The 12460-nt window shown below is 40.5% G+C and overlaps 1 protein-coding gene across 5 annotated transcripts in view; it reads left to right on the forward strand.

The window, feature by feature from the left end:
- LOC120561713 (focal adhesion kinase 1-like) overlaps nt 1-12460 on the forward strand; it is a 69769-nt gene that overhangs the window by 46632 nt on the left and 10677 nt on the right. For all 5 annotated transcript variants that reach the window (XM_039804920.1, XM_039804921.1, XM_039804923.1 and 2 more), the window contains 5 exons: nt 529-640; nt 7736-7813; nt 8143-8331; nt 9525-9650; nt 12368-12430. In XM_039804920.1, coding sequence (XP_039660854.1) covers nt 529-640; nt 7736-7813; nt 8143-8331; nt 9525-9650; nt 12368-12430 — 568 coding nt within the window. The remainder of the gene's footprint in view (nt 1-528; nt 641-7735; nt 7814-8142; nt 8332-9524; nt 9651-12367; nt 12431-12460) is intronic.

Here is a 12460-nt window from a genome sequence, read left to right on the forward strand (position 1 = left end):
TATTGTCTCACTGCATGTGATGAGTTACTTGAGTATTGTGGGATGAACTGTAATGGTAGTAAGAGACTGAGCAATAAGAAATTTAATAACAAAATGGAATGTGTTTTTCCTGTGACTTTAGTAGTTTGTGTTTTTACTCTCTGCACAAGCAGTGTGAGGAATTCTTATGCATGCGATTTGTGGGTGTTATAGCACACGGTAATGAAGCTCTGACATACTCAACGATGTATGCGTGTTTATGGAGTTGTCAGTGAATTTTTCATGTTTGTAGATGGCAGAAAACCACTACAGCTGACGGTTATGTTTTAAAAACAACTTTTCTCTTGAAGAAAAAACCCTGTTGTGTGTGTGTGTGTGTGTGTGTGTGTGTGTGTGTGTGTGTGTGTGTGTGTGTGTGTGTGTGTGTGTGTGTGTGTGTGTGTGTGTTGTGTTTTTTTTTTTTTTTTTTTTTTGTGTGTGTGTGTGTGTGTGTGTGTGTGTGTGTGTGTGTGTGTGGAGTTAAAGTGCTGTTTTTTTCCTCGTTTCCAGCACTATATTAGAGGAGGAGAAGCTCCAGCAGAAGGAGAGGAGCAGGATGGAGATGAGGAGACAGGTCACTGTTTCTTGGGACTCTGGAGGGACTGATGAAGCACCACCAAAAGTAAGGCACTACTACACCACATGTGTTTGTGTCTCTGTTTGTTTAAGTGCAACAGGTGTAGCAATAAAGAGCATCTGCTGTGTTTGTGCTGTTGACCCTGACCATTGCAAGTCCCATGCACTCTTTAGTTAGCCTCTCTGATATACTTTCATGTGGAGTTAGTGATATATTTTCTGTCGTCTACTTTGCTACATCACACATGATTCTAAGTGGCGACCATTAATATTAAGGCATTGAAATGATTCAACTAGTAACTGATTTGATTTAGTATTTCCTCTAAGGTTTGACTCTTTGGACGCACAAGACATCTGCCCTGTCAAAGTTGAATTATTGCTGAAGTCAGTTGTCATGTGGGGTTTTATAACTATGATAATAAAGTTCAAGACCAACAAATGTGTATGGGTTTTGCTCTTGAATCCAGGCTTTTCAAGGAGTGTCAGGTGCATGTAGCTTAGTCCCATATTATAGGAAGAAATGCCCTTATACAAAAATGTGCACATATAGGACCAATGAACATGTGACTTTAACTTTTGCACATGTAATAATTTGATTATTTTTATTTTCTGAAAAGCAGCTTTCCTGCAGTGGGCAGGTTAATGTTATATTAAAGGTCACATATTATGCAATTCCGTGTTTCTGTCATATCTACAATGTTATAATGTTGGATTTTCAAATAATGAGGTAAACGTATTTTAGACAAATCCCTGTGAGCTAAAACGTTCAGATTTCCAACTATTTTGAACACTCCGATTTGAACAGTTTTTTTCTACTCTCGGCTAAGTCTTAGGCAGCTCTAATGATTGGCCCTCTATGATTGGTCATCTGCTCCAAGTAGGCAGGACTGGAGTGTTTTTTCTATTTTCTTTTTGTTAACATTGTCCCATATAACTACATCCTAACGGCAGTAAACAATGTCACGTTGTTCTGCCAGTGTCGTTAAATTCTCCCCAATTCCAGGTCACATTACTCCGGAAACATTTTCTGTTAGTAGTATTAGGTTTAAAAGCCTTTATTTGCGTTTGCGTTTGCATTTTTGTCGGTAGAAAGTGCTGCTTCGTTCCCTACAATCTAACGTTAGCATACTGCTAACTATTAATTAGCTAGCTACATGCAAACGCAACATAGCTGTAATCTCAGCCAATGCTGGTCATTTCTCCCCACATTCCGGTCACTTTACTGCTGGGACATGTTCGGTTGTGTAATATTTGGTTTAGAAGCCTTTATTGGTGATTTTTCACGGGACAAAGTCCTGTTATATACTCCGTTGCAGTAGCTCCAGCTTCAACTAGTAAAACACGGAGCAGAGGCTCCGGACATTCCAGGAAACACGCTGGCCAATCAGAGCAGACTGGGCTTTTTCAGGAGGAGGGATTAAAGAGACAGGCGCCTTCTGCAGAGCGTCTCACAAAGAGGGTGAATACAGTTGCAGCAGCCATGGGCAGTAGGAGTGTTTTTGTTTAGTTTTTTTTTTTTTTTTAAACATTAAAGCATGTAAATAGAATAATCCGGAAAATGCTATATAATTAAAGGTCCCATGGCATGTAAATTTCACTTGGTGATTGGTGTAAACTGAGCCCTGGGTATCCTGCTCTGCCTTTGAGAAAATGAAAGCTCAGATGGGCCGATCTGGAATCTTGCTCCTTATGAGGTTATAAGGAGGAAGGTTACCTCCCCTTTTCTGCTTTGGCCGCCCAGAAAATTTGGCCCACCCATGAGAGAGAGACATCATGGCTTTCAAACAAGCAAAGTGGCAGTTGGTCAAGCGCCCCCACCCTCCCCTCCCCCCCCCCCTCTCCTCCTCATTAGCTACAGACACAGAAATGGCACATACTAAGAAAAGCTCTGGCTCTGGTGGCTGTAATTCTGCACCAAGGCTGAATTTCGGGAAAGAGACTTCAGATACAGTATTAGGGGACCACTAAGGTCTATATAAAAGCATCCAAAGAGCACCATGTCTTGGGAACTTTAAAGTCTAGTAGATTAGAACAAGGGAGACTTACTGGGTTTGTGTAATATGCATATATGCAAGCCCTTGAGCACATTTTATTTATTTATTTATTTTCCATTTTTTTATATAACATAAACTGCTCCCTTCAAATGTGTAAACATGGTGAAAATCATGAATAATTTGTTTTAACAAATATGAAATTACTTCTAAAATGGTTATTTTTACAAGTACGTAACCCCCACCCCCACTCCCACCTCCACTAGTACCATCCCAGCTTGTTGCCCCAGCTGCTGGCTGCTTCCCCCTCACTTACAGCCCCCCCCCCCCTCACCCATGCCCCTGCTGTTAGCATCTGTTAACTGCTTCTTTTGGTTACAACTAAAGCCATATGTCTTGAACAGTGTATATCAGATTTGTTATTTTAAGCCTTTAGTGATGCAGTTGTCCTATGCCTAATCTGAATTTCGTTGTAGGTATTAGTGAATGCTGCATTTGTTTCATTCATGTACAACAAAAGGAATTTAAATTGTAAAAGTCTTTTCACTACATATTTAGGTCTTCAGTCGCTGTATGGCTTTGGTTACAGTCGTGCATATTTTTGTCTGTGCTTTGGCTCATCCCTGTCTGTCTCACCTGTCTACGACACGTCTCTATCTCCTGTGATACCTTTTTATATTTCCATTTGTCCGTCCTCTACCTTTGTCCTTCTGTCTGCAGCTGTTCATCACTTCGCTCCACTACGCCCACCTTCCAGTCTGGATTGTTGTTATTCTCTTCCTTACCACCATCTTCCATTAACAAATTTTTTCATTTCTCTCCTATTTCCTTCCAATCTCATACACCCTCAATCTTCACCTTCATCAAACATCTCTTTAATTTAAAAAACTTTTTCACTCTTTCTCTCAGCACAACACTAAGTAATCCTAATCAAATCTTAAAAAATTTCTTTTTTAAAAAATATATCCCTACAGTCTCATGCTAACTTCTACTCTCCACCTTACACCAGGTCAGAGAGCCTGTCCAATGGCAGCTGCCCCCACAAGACAAATCCCCCGACTAACGGCCACCTGCTCTGTTCATCCCACCCAAAGTCAAACAAGTCACACTCCCATCCCGGGCTCTCCCCACTACTTTCCCAGTCTAGTCCTAACCTTAACTCTCTGCCCTGCAGTATGTCAAAAATTTGCCCCCACACCCTCCAAAACATCCAGCCCAAGTCTAATTCTAATCTTAAAACCCTTTTGTTGCGCAGCTTTCACCCTGGCTGCCAAACTAATCCCAGTACCTCACTACAACCTGACTCTGACCCCCAGCACCAACACCCTGCTGTGCTGTCATGTGGGAGGCCCTTGCTGGTCTCTCCTGCACCCCTCACACAGAGACTCCTCCCAATACCCTCTGCCTGCACTCTGTCCTCCACTCACCACCATCCACCCAGTCGAATGCCAAGCCTCCCTGTAACTACCAATGCACCTTTTCCCATCCCCTGCTCCGAAAGACACATGTCCAGACCCTTGAAGGCAGGTGGTGTACTGTTAAACTGCACTAAAGCTGTTGTTTTTTAATAACTAAAACAAACTTATGTGTTTTTGTCAAATTATAAGTTGCAATGTTTAGGATTGTAGTCCCTTTGATAAATGTCCAGGGGGATTTAAAAGGAAATTTCAGATTCGAAGATTTGTAATTCCAGATAAGATCAGCCAGTCTTGCACAAAAAAAACATATTGATTTTTGATCTATTGAGGCTAATGAATACATTGTGATAAGAAAAAATATGCCATTCAATAATTAAATTGCCACATACAATTAGCTCAATAGAAGAAAGTTTTAAGCTGTAAAATATTTTAGATTTTTATCAGCCCATGATAACTTATTATATTTATATATTAAATATTCATGACTAAAAAGGCAAGAATTGAAGTTCAGAATGAAAACATTCCTACGTATTATTTATTGAGAGTAACAGTTGTTGGCTTTCCTCACACCCACCATCCCTTTTCTTTTTGCATGCCCACCACATGGCAACCAAAGTTAAATAAGCCTAGTGTCGGCGAAAAATGTTGCAACTTTTTTTGATAAGTGGATTCACAAACTAAATCCAGTCTTTGAATCATTAATTATAACAGAGTGCAGTGATTTTTTGATACGATTCTTGTCAACACCAGTGACTGTAAATGAGCATGTTTATGCTTGGCATGCGTTATTTATGTTGGACATGCTGTTGAATGTCCTCTGTCATGATTGAATGTAGTTACAGGTATTTGTGTTTGCGTCAGGTATTGTGTTGATGTGTCCTCGGATAGTTGCACCCTATTTCTAGCCTCTTCTGGATGCCTGTTATAATCTGAAATACATTGGCTAACAGTCGGACCCATCTAACACACGTGGCACTTACTGTAGATACATTCTACAGTATATCATGAATTAGCCAGAAAAAGCAAATATTTACAGAATTCACAAAAAAAAAGAATCTGCTTTTAAATTACACTGGAATTCAAATGAGGTGGAATGAGATGAATAGGATGTTAAAAACATTTTTTACCTTTGGTCGAACCCAATATCTGGGTCTCAGCCATGTTCAAGAGGAAAGAGCTTCAATTGTAACATACAGTATAATTCAATATAATGCTATGGGTCTGCATCCTGTATTGAATACAGCCACATTTATTCATTCCATGTACTACTAAGCCTTGTAAGAATGTGTGAAGCCTAGGATTGAGACCGCTACTATAAATACATACAGAGCAAGCTAAAAGATCTGTTTCTACTTAAGCCTGTTTACACAGAGCTGGCCCTCTGTCACCTTGACCTAGCTGTTGGGTGCTGGCCAGTAGTTCTACACATGAACTTGTTTTGGTATGGTGACCCTGTGCGTTTAGTCCTACTACCACTGAGCTGTAATATCAGCCTACCTCATACCGTACATGGAGGCTTCTGCTAAGAATTATGACTTTCAATGCTTGGAAAGTGTTTAAAACATGAGTTGTTTGCTTGAAAATGCAGGCTTTCATGTAAAAAAATAAAAATACTGTTAAAATCAGAGATACTTTTGGCACCAGTGAGAAATCTCTGAAGGAAACAGGAGACAGAAACAGCTGTATAGGACATACTTGCCTTGAGTCTGTTTGGCTCTTAGCTGGACGACAGGTTACAAGTTAAATCTTCACAACAGCCAGAATGAATTCCTGTTTTAAGTCTGTTTTCACTGCAACAGACGGTGATAGATGAGTCTGTGTGGGAGTCAATGAGTTGTGCCCCAGAGTGATACACGGAGTAAAAAGAAAAGCTTAATTACACTGTGCCCCTCAACATACCTAAAATTCTTCATGGAGTTATGCCATGGTTACATGTTAGCAACAGAGGTATGTGCTCACAACAACAAGTTAATTTAAAAAAAGAATCCTTATTACAGTGTTTCCCAAATGTGCTGCCCTAAAATTGTTGCATTTTTAAATTGCACAATCTGCTTAAATGCTAAAGAAAATGAAAAAATGAATGTCAAATAGATGATAAATTATTAAAGTTGTATTGAAATTTTGTTTGTAAAGCTCCACTTTTCAAAGTTGTCACAAGTTGAAAACAATACCAGCGTTAAAAGCACAAACAGGTATTAAAGCTGTTTCTGCTCATGGCCTGCAGGTGGCACAAGTGTCAACATTGCATCAGCTTATTTCCTTTGCCAGTAGATGACACATCTGTTGGTGTAAACTGGTGCTGTTATTACTTGTTTTGCCTATCAGTGGCGAGCTTGGACGTGAGTCTCCTAGCACTACAGTACTGCAGTTGGACGACATTGACTGGGCCTATTTATTTATTTATTTGCCATTCATTCTTACATTGAAATATTCATCCAAACGTCTTCAGATAGTAACCAATGTATGTCTTATCCTGGTGTGACTATCCTGTCCCATTAATCTCACCTCCCATCCTGTCTGTCTGTCTTTTTAGCCTTGTGTTTATCTTTCCTTTTTTAAACTTGGTATTCCCCAGGAAACCTCCCTCTACATGGATTGGCTACCACGGGGCTGTGAATCTGTGTGGGGCAGATTTAAACTTCCAAGATATCATTTTATTCTTAAGGAACCCTGTGTCCTTACATGTTTGAGCGTGTTCACAACATGCTGTATGTTTCCCTCTCGGTCTGTCAGTCTCAGAGTTTTTCAAGCTCCTGTTTGTCTCGTCCTCAGTTTCTTTGTCTTGTCTGCTTCTCTTTGTCCTTCCTCCCTCCCTTCCTACTGTTTTTCCTTTTCTCTTTCCTTGTCTCCCTCCTTCCCCGTCTTTTTTTGCTGTCTGTTTCCCTCCCTGTGTGTCTTTGTGTCTGTCTTGCTGTCGGAGGTGTGGTCCAGAGAAAGCTACTATGAGAGACTGTGGAAGGTAGAGGTTACAACATTGTTGTGCTAGAAATGAGCTCTGTGTTAGAGAGGTTTAAATCATAAAGAGGGGAAACTGTTCATCAACTTTCAACAGCTTCATCACAACAAATCACCAGAAACCAAGAGACGAAACAAGGCTGTGGGTTCACCAAGCACTTCTGTTTTTAGCTACTAGTTCCCAGCAAAAGAAACCGAAAAGAATAGAGACGAGTAGCAGACTCACTCTCCTCTACTAAATTCTGTTCCTTTAGGCAGCAGCAGAAGCTCGGATTAAAAAGCTTATATAAATATTACACGCTTTATTTTTTCAACCTTTTCAACAGCAATACATCCTTTCTTTTCCAAATAAGAAAAAGCAAATGCTTGAAAGAGAGGTCTTTGGTGAACGTGCAGCCATAACACACTTATGTACACACCTGCATCACATCTGATCAGTGATCAGTAGTCCAGGAATATCACACAGTTTATTCCGGTCAATGTTTTGATTATAGGAACAGTAAGTTTGTGCCACTTCAACTAACAGCTTGCTGGACTTGCAGCCCAGTGGGTGTTCCCTGTTTTGATTGACAGCTAACCCAGCCACACAAACAGCTCTGAGGGGTTTGTGTGTTGATTGTCTGAATGACCCGGTGCCCGTCTTCTAACGTTTCAGTTTTTGGGAAAAAAAGATGAACAAGCATTGTAACTGTATTTTTATTTTCTGCCCCCTCTGTCTTGCTATTACTCAACCTCTGTTCATCTCTTCCTGCTATCTCTTTCTCTCTCGGTCTGTAGCCTAGTAGACCAGGCTATCCCAGTCCTCGCTCGAGTGAAGGCTTTTATCCCAGTCCCCAACATCCTGGACACTACCAGGTACGCAGACTAACTTAGCTGACTGCTCTTTTGCTGCTGTTGCAGCAGTTTGGGGTTGCAGAAAGACAAGACAGCTGTATTTGTATAGCACATTTCTTAGGATGGAGAGTGTTGACCTAACTGTATTTCACAAAGATAATATAAAGTGCTTTAAATAAAGAATTTGAACAGTAAATGGGAAATAAAGGGTATAAAATGTAAGCACAAATTAAAAGGAAAGATCATTTTGAGAGAAATGAAATTGATAAAAAAGGTGAAGATGTAATCAAACGAGAACTCATAACCGACTAACAGCGTGTCTTTTTCTCTGTCCTCCCTCCCTGGATCAGATGGCAGGGTACCCAGGCCCTCACACCCTCCCCTCGGTGCCCAGCGCCCTGTACCCCCCACCGGCTGCAATGCTGGACACACACCACGCGCACACACACCCCCGCCACCACGTCCACACACACTCGCACGCGCAGCACCTCCCCCATCCACATGGGCACGACATGGCACTATGGGGCTCTGCGATGGAGGTAGGAGACCAATTTTACACTCGCACATGTGCACACACAGGTGTTTCATGATAGAATGAAAACACACAGAATTATGCAAATTGTTATGCCGACGTCCATTCACACTCAGAATTCAAAATAATAATTAAAGTCTTCAAAAAAAAATGTTCAGGAGTTTATAGCACATAACTCAAGGCCTGCGGGCCAAACCCGGCCCCTTGCAGATTTAGATCCGGCCCGTATATCAATTTGGGTTCACAATCAATTTTGGCCCGCCTAGTTTTGCGCCAAACCAAATCACCGGAAAGTGTTTTTTTAAAACTGCAATTACCTGACATTCAAAGCAGAATATGGCAGATTTGCCGACTCTGAGACTCAGAAATTCCCCCAGACGCAGAGAGTTTTCATATTCAGGCTGTGAAACAGGTTGTTGTTGTTTGTATTATTGTTTTGCTTGATTTGCTAAATTCTATGATGGCTAAGGAACTCTTTTGATGACTTTTGTAGGACTTCATATCAACACAAATGCGACAAAAAGCGTACAAAAATGTCAGAAAAAGCAATAAATTTACAAAAAGGTGACAAATGTCTGAGAAAGCCACAAAAAAAACAAATCGGAAAAAAATGAGGAAAAAAGCTACCAAAATGTAAAAAAAAAAAAAGAATCGTGACATGCAGTAACAAAAGGACGTCAATAAACTCTACATGTCTGGCCCTTGGTGTGATTCTCTTTTTCCAGTGTGGACCTTAGTGAAAATGAGTTTGACACCCCTGGTTTATAGTGTCAAAATCTTGGATAAGTAAGTCCAACTCTGAGTTGTTAAATATTATTGAGAAAAATACATTTTGTTGGTTGGGGCTATTAGACCAAATCTGCCCACCTGCGAGAATTGTATTTGTTGCCTGGCAACTGACTAATCAACCTGTGAGGAAGTATTGTGAATGAAAGTACCACCTTCATAACCACTTTAGTCCACAAATTTACATTATTATCTAGATAACATTACATGTAGTTAAGTGTCCATCATCGAAGTTCAACCTCTCATCAGTCTTGTGTGTGTGTGTCTCCATCTGTGACTCTGTGTGTGTGTGTGTGTGTGTTTGTGTGTGTGTGTGTGTGTGTGTGTCCCTGTGTTGGTGTGCATGTCTGCTGCTATGCTCTTTTTTTTGTTGCATGCATGTATTTGTGTATGTGTTTGTTTATGTGTGTGTAGGACAGGGCAGTAGACATGCAGCAGTGTGTAGGCCAGCAGTGCCTGTTAATGGAGGAACAGCTGATGATACAACAACAGCAGATGGAGGAGGACCAGAGGTGGCTGGAGCAGGAGGAAAGGCTGCTGGTAACACACACAGCACGCTCATTGGAAATTGCACTCACAGACACAGTTAATACACATTTACTAAGGACGTAACGGTACATTTAACTTGATATTTATTTTATACACTGTACTCTGTTAGCAACATGATATTGCTACTGTGAAAATATATGCTACAAATCAAATATATTTGTATTTCAGTGGCAAGTAAACAAAGATTTGCTGACTATATTTCTGCAAGTAAAATAATAAGACAATTTGGATTTTTTACTGCTGCTTCAAATAAAATGTAAGATCAGTTTCATCCTAAACATAATTAAACAAGAGTGTACATACATATGTGCATAACCAGGGACATTTCACTGCAAAAAAAACGTAGAATATAGAGAACTAGCTAAATTTTTAAGACCCCTGAGTCCCTTTTTGTATGATTTTGTTGTGCATGTTATCGTTACCTGCAATGCAATGCTTTCTTGCTTAGTTCCCATCTTTGACTTGTCAGTCGTGTTGAAGTATTTTTATTTTAGTTCCATGATGCATGATTGTTGTGTTTTTGTAAATTTGTTAACGGACTCTCTGAAATACATCCTCCTAAAGGACAAACCCATATAAATACATTATAAATAATAAATGTAAATAAAATACTCGTGAATTAGATGTGTGAGCTAATTAGATCTTAAATCACTTCCACAGTCATTATTTGGATCAGACTTACAATTGCCGCAATGCTGATATTCGTCCTCAGCTGCATTATGTCTTAGGAAAACACTTAATATTCTGAACCTGGGTTCAAGCTTATTGAAGTGTACTATAGCAACATATTGGCAGCTTACCCCTTTTAAGGGTGACTGTCATGGTGATTCCGCTCTGACCTTCAATGATGGGTGAAACTGAAAGAAAGATTTTCTGGGATGCGTTAAGAACCACGTTATTTGGAAGTTATTAATATTAGTTATCTCCCTCCTGGGGTTTTATCTTTTTTTTTTCTCAATTGTTTGGATTTGATTAAATATATCATATGATTGATATAAACAGCACCAAAGTATTGTGACCTTACATAGTTGCTCTCTGCTTTTATCAGCTTCACATTTCTCCTAAATTGGAGCATTACATTTCTATTGGAGCCATAGCAACTTAAAGCTATAGTGCGTATTTTCTGTCGCCCCCATGAGGAATTCAAAGTAATGAAAACAAAACTGTTGGCGCGTCCACATGATACAATCCTTACTTGATCGCGCTGTCTGGGGTTTTAGCTCAAGAATTTGATTGTGTGCATGCATGTGTGCGCGTGCGCGCCTGTGTGTGTGAGTGTGAGTGTGAGAGAGAGTTTGTAGGCAGGTGTGGCCTGTGTGAATTCCAGGCTAATGAGAGGCTTAGACAATCTGACAGCCCAGTCAACAGACTGTCTTTGACCCACAACCACTAACTGACAACACACAAGATTACTGAAAAGCTGGGCAGGCATATATTTGTGTGTGTGAGTGTGCGTGTTGGAGGCTGGCTGGTTTTTATAACCCTGTCACTTCAGGGAGGGGCGAGAGAGGGGGGAGAAAGGCAGGAGAAAACAGAATGGTTTGGGAAAGAAGGGTAGACATGCTCACACACTGACGGCTCGTTGGCAGCATGCTCCATCCCTCCTCCCTTCTCCTCCTCTCCTTCCCTCTCTCCATGCGTCAGAGTCAGATACAGTATAAGTGTGCTGGAGGCAGGAAGTTGAGTTGAGTCTGAATTCTTGTCTTGATGAAACTGTTTGCACAGAGTAGTAGAAAGACGGGCAGGCAGACAGACAGGAAAACACTCAGTCGTAGGGGCAGATAGACTATAGAGAGAGATACAATAAGATCAGAGCCAGATAGCAAAACGGACACAACATCTCAGACAACTCGGGACACAAAAGGTTCATCAGACAACTTTGATGAACTCAGTGGCAATGCTGGTCTTCAAGTCCTGTATTGGAAAACTGGTAGGCATTGATGGGTGTGAGCGTTGTATGTGTAGAGGTGTTTTTTATTTTGGCGTTGTTTGTGGATGTTTTTGCAGTGGCAGTGTTATTTGGGGTTTAAATGTCCATCTGAAAAAGTTGTGCTTATATTGGAAAAAAGTTTGTTTGTGTGTAGTAATACAAGTCCTGCACTTCTGGATCATGCAGCTTTGTACAGTGCGTTCCTGTTTTTATTTGAAGTCTTGTGCAGGGAGACTGTGTTTGGATGCAAGATTCTTTGTGTGAGCTTCACTGCTGTGATTCACTCATTCATTTCCTCATTCACATAATCATTGCAAGATTTAGGATTAAACTTAGATTTGGAGAATTGGAGTCACTTTCACCTAGTACGAATCGGATCAGAGTAGAAACTACATGGTGCAGTAAAATGGCTGTAAAAGATGATCATTTAAATCCAAAAATTGTAATCCGTAAATCTACTGGTTTAAGTGACCGAGTTTGCACCAGTCTTACCACAGCATGAGATATAGAACTGATGGCATGCCATGAAAGGCAATTTGTCTCAGTGAATATCCCAGTAATCAAAAGTCCAAACAGAAAAGCAATGTGACTTACTGTTCACTGGAAAAACAATTGCAAACATGTTGCATAACTGTGAAGACAGAACTACAAAAGCAAATTTAATTGAAGTGTGTGTGTGTGTGTGTGTGTGTGTGTGTGTGTGTGTGTGTGTGTGTGTGTGTGTGTGTGTGTGTGTGTGTGTGTGTGTGTGTGTGTGTGTGTGTGTGTGTGTGTTTAGAAACCAGACTCTAGAAGTTCTAGAGGGAGTCTGGACAGAGAAGACGGTGGACTCCAACCACCGGTGAGTTACTTTCTACAGATGTTTTCTGCC

The sequence above is a fragment of the Perca fluviatilis genome, chromosome 7 (genome assembly GCF_010015445.1).
Source record: "Perca fluviatilis chromosome 7, GENO_Pfluv_1.0, whole genome shotgun sequence".
In the NCBI taxonomy this organism is placed as follows: Eukaryota; Metazoa; Chordata; class Actinopteri; order Perciformes; family Percidae; genus Perca; species Perca fluviatilis.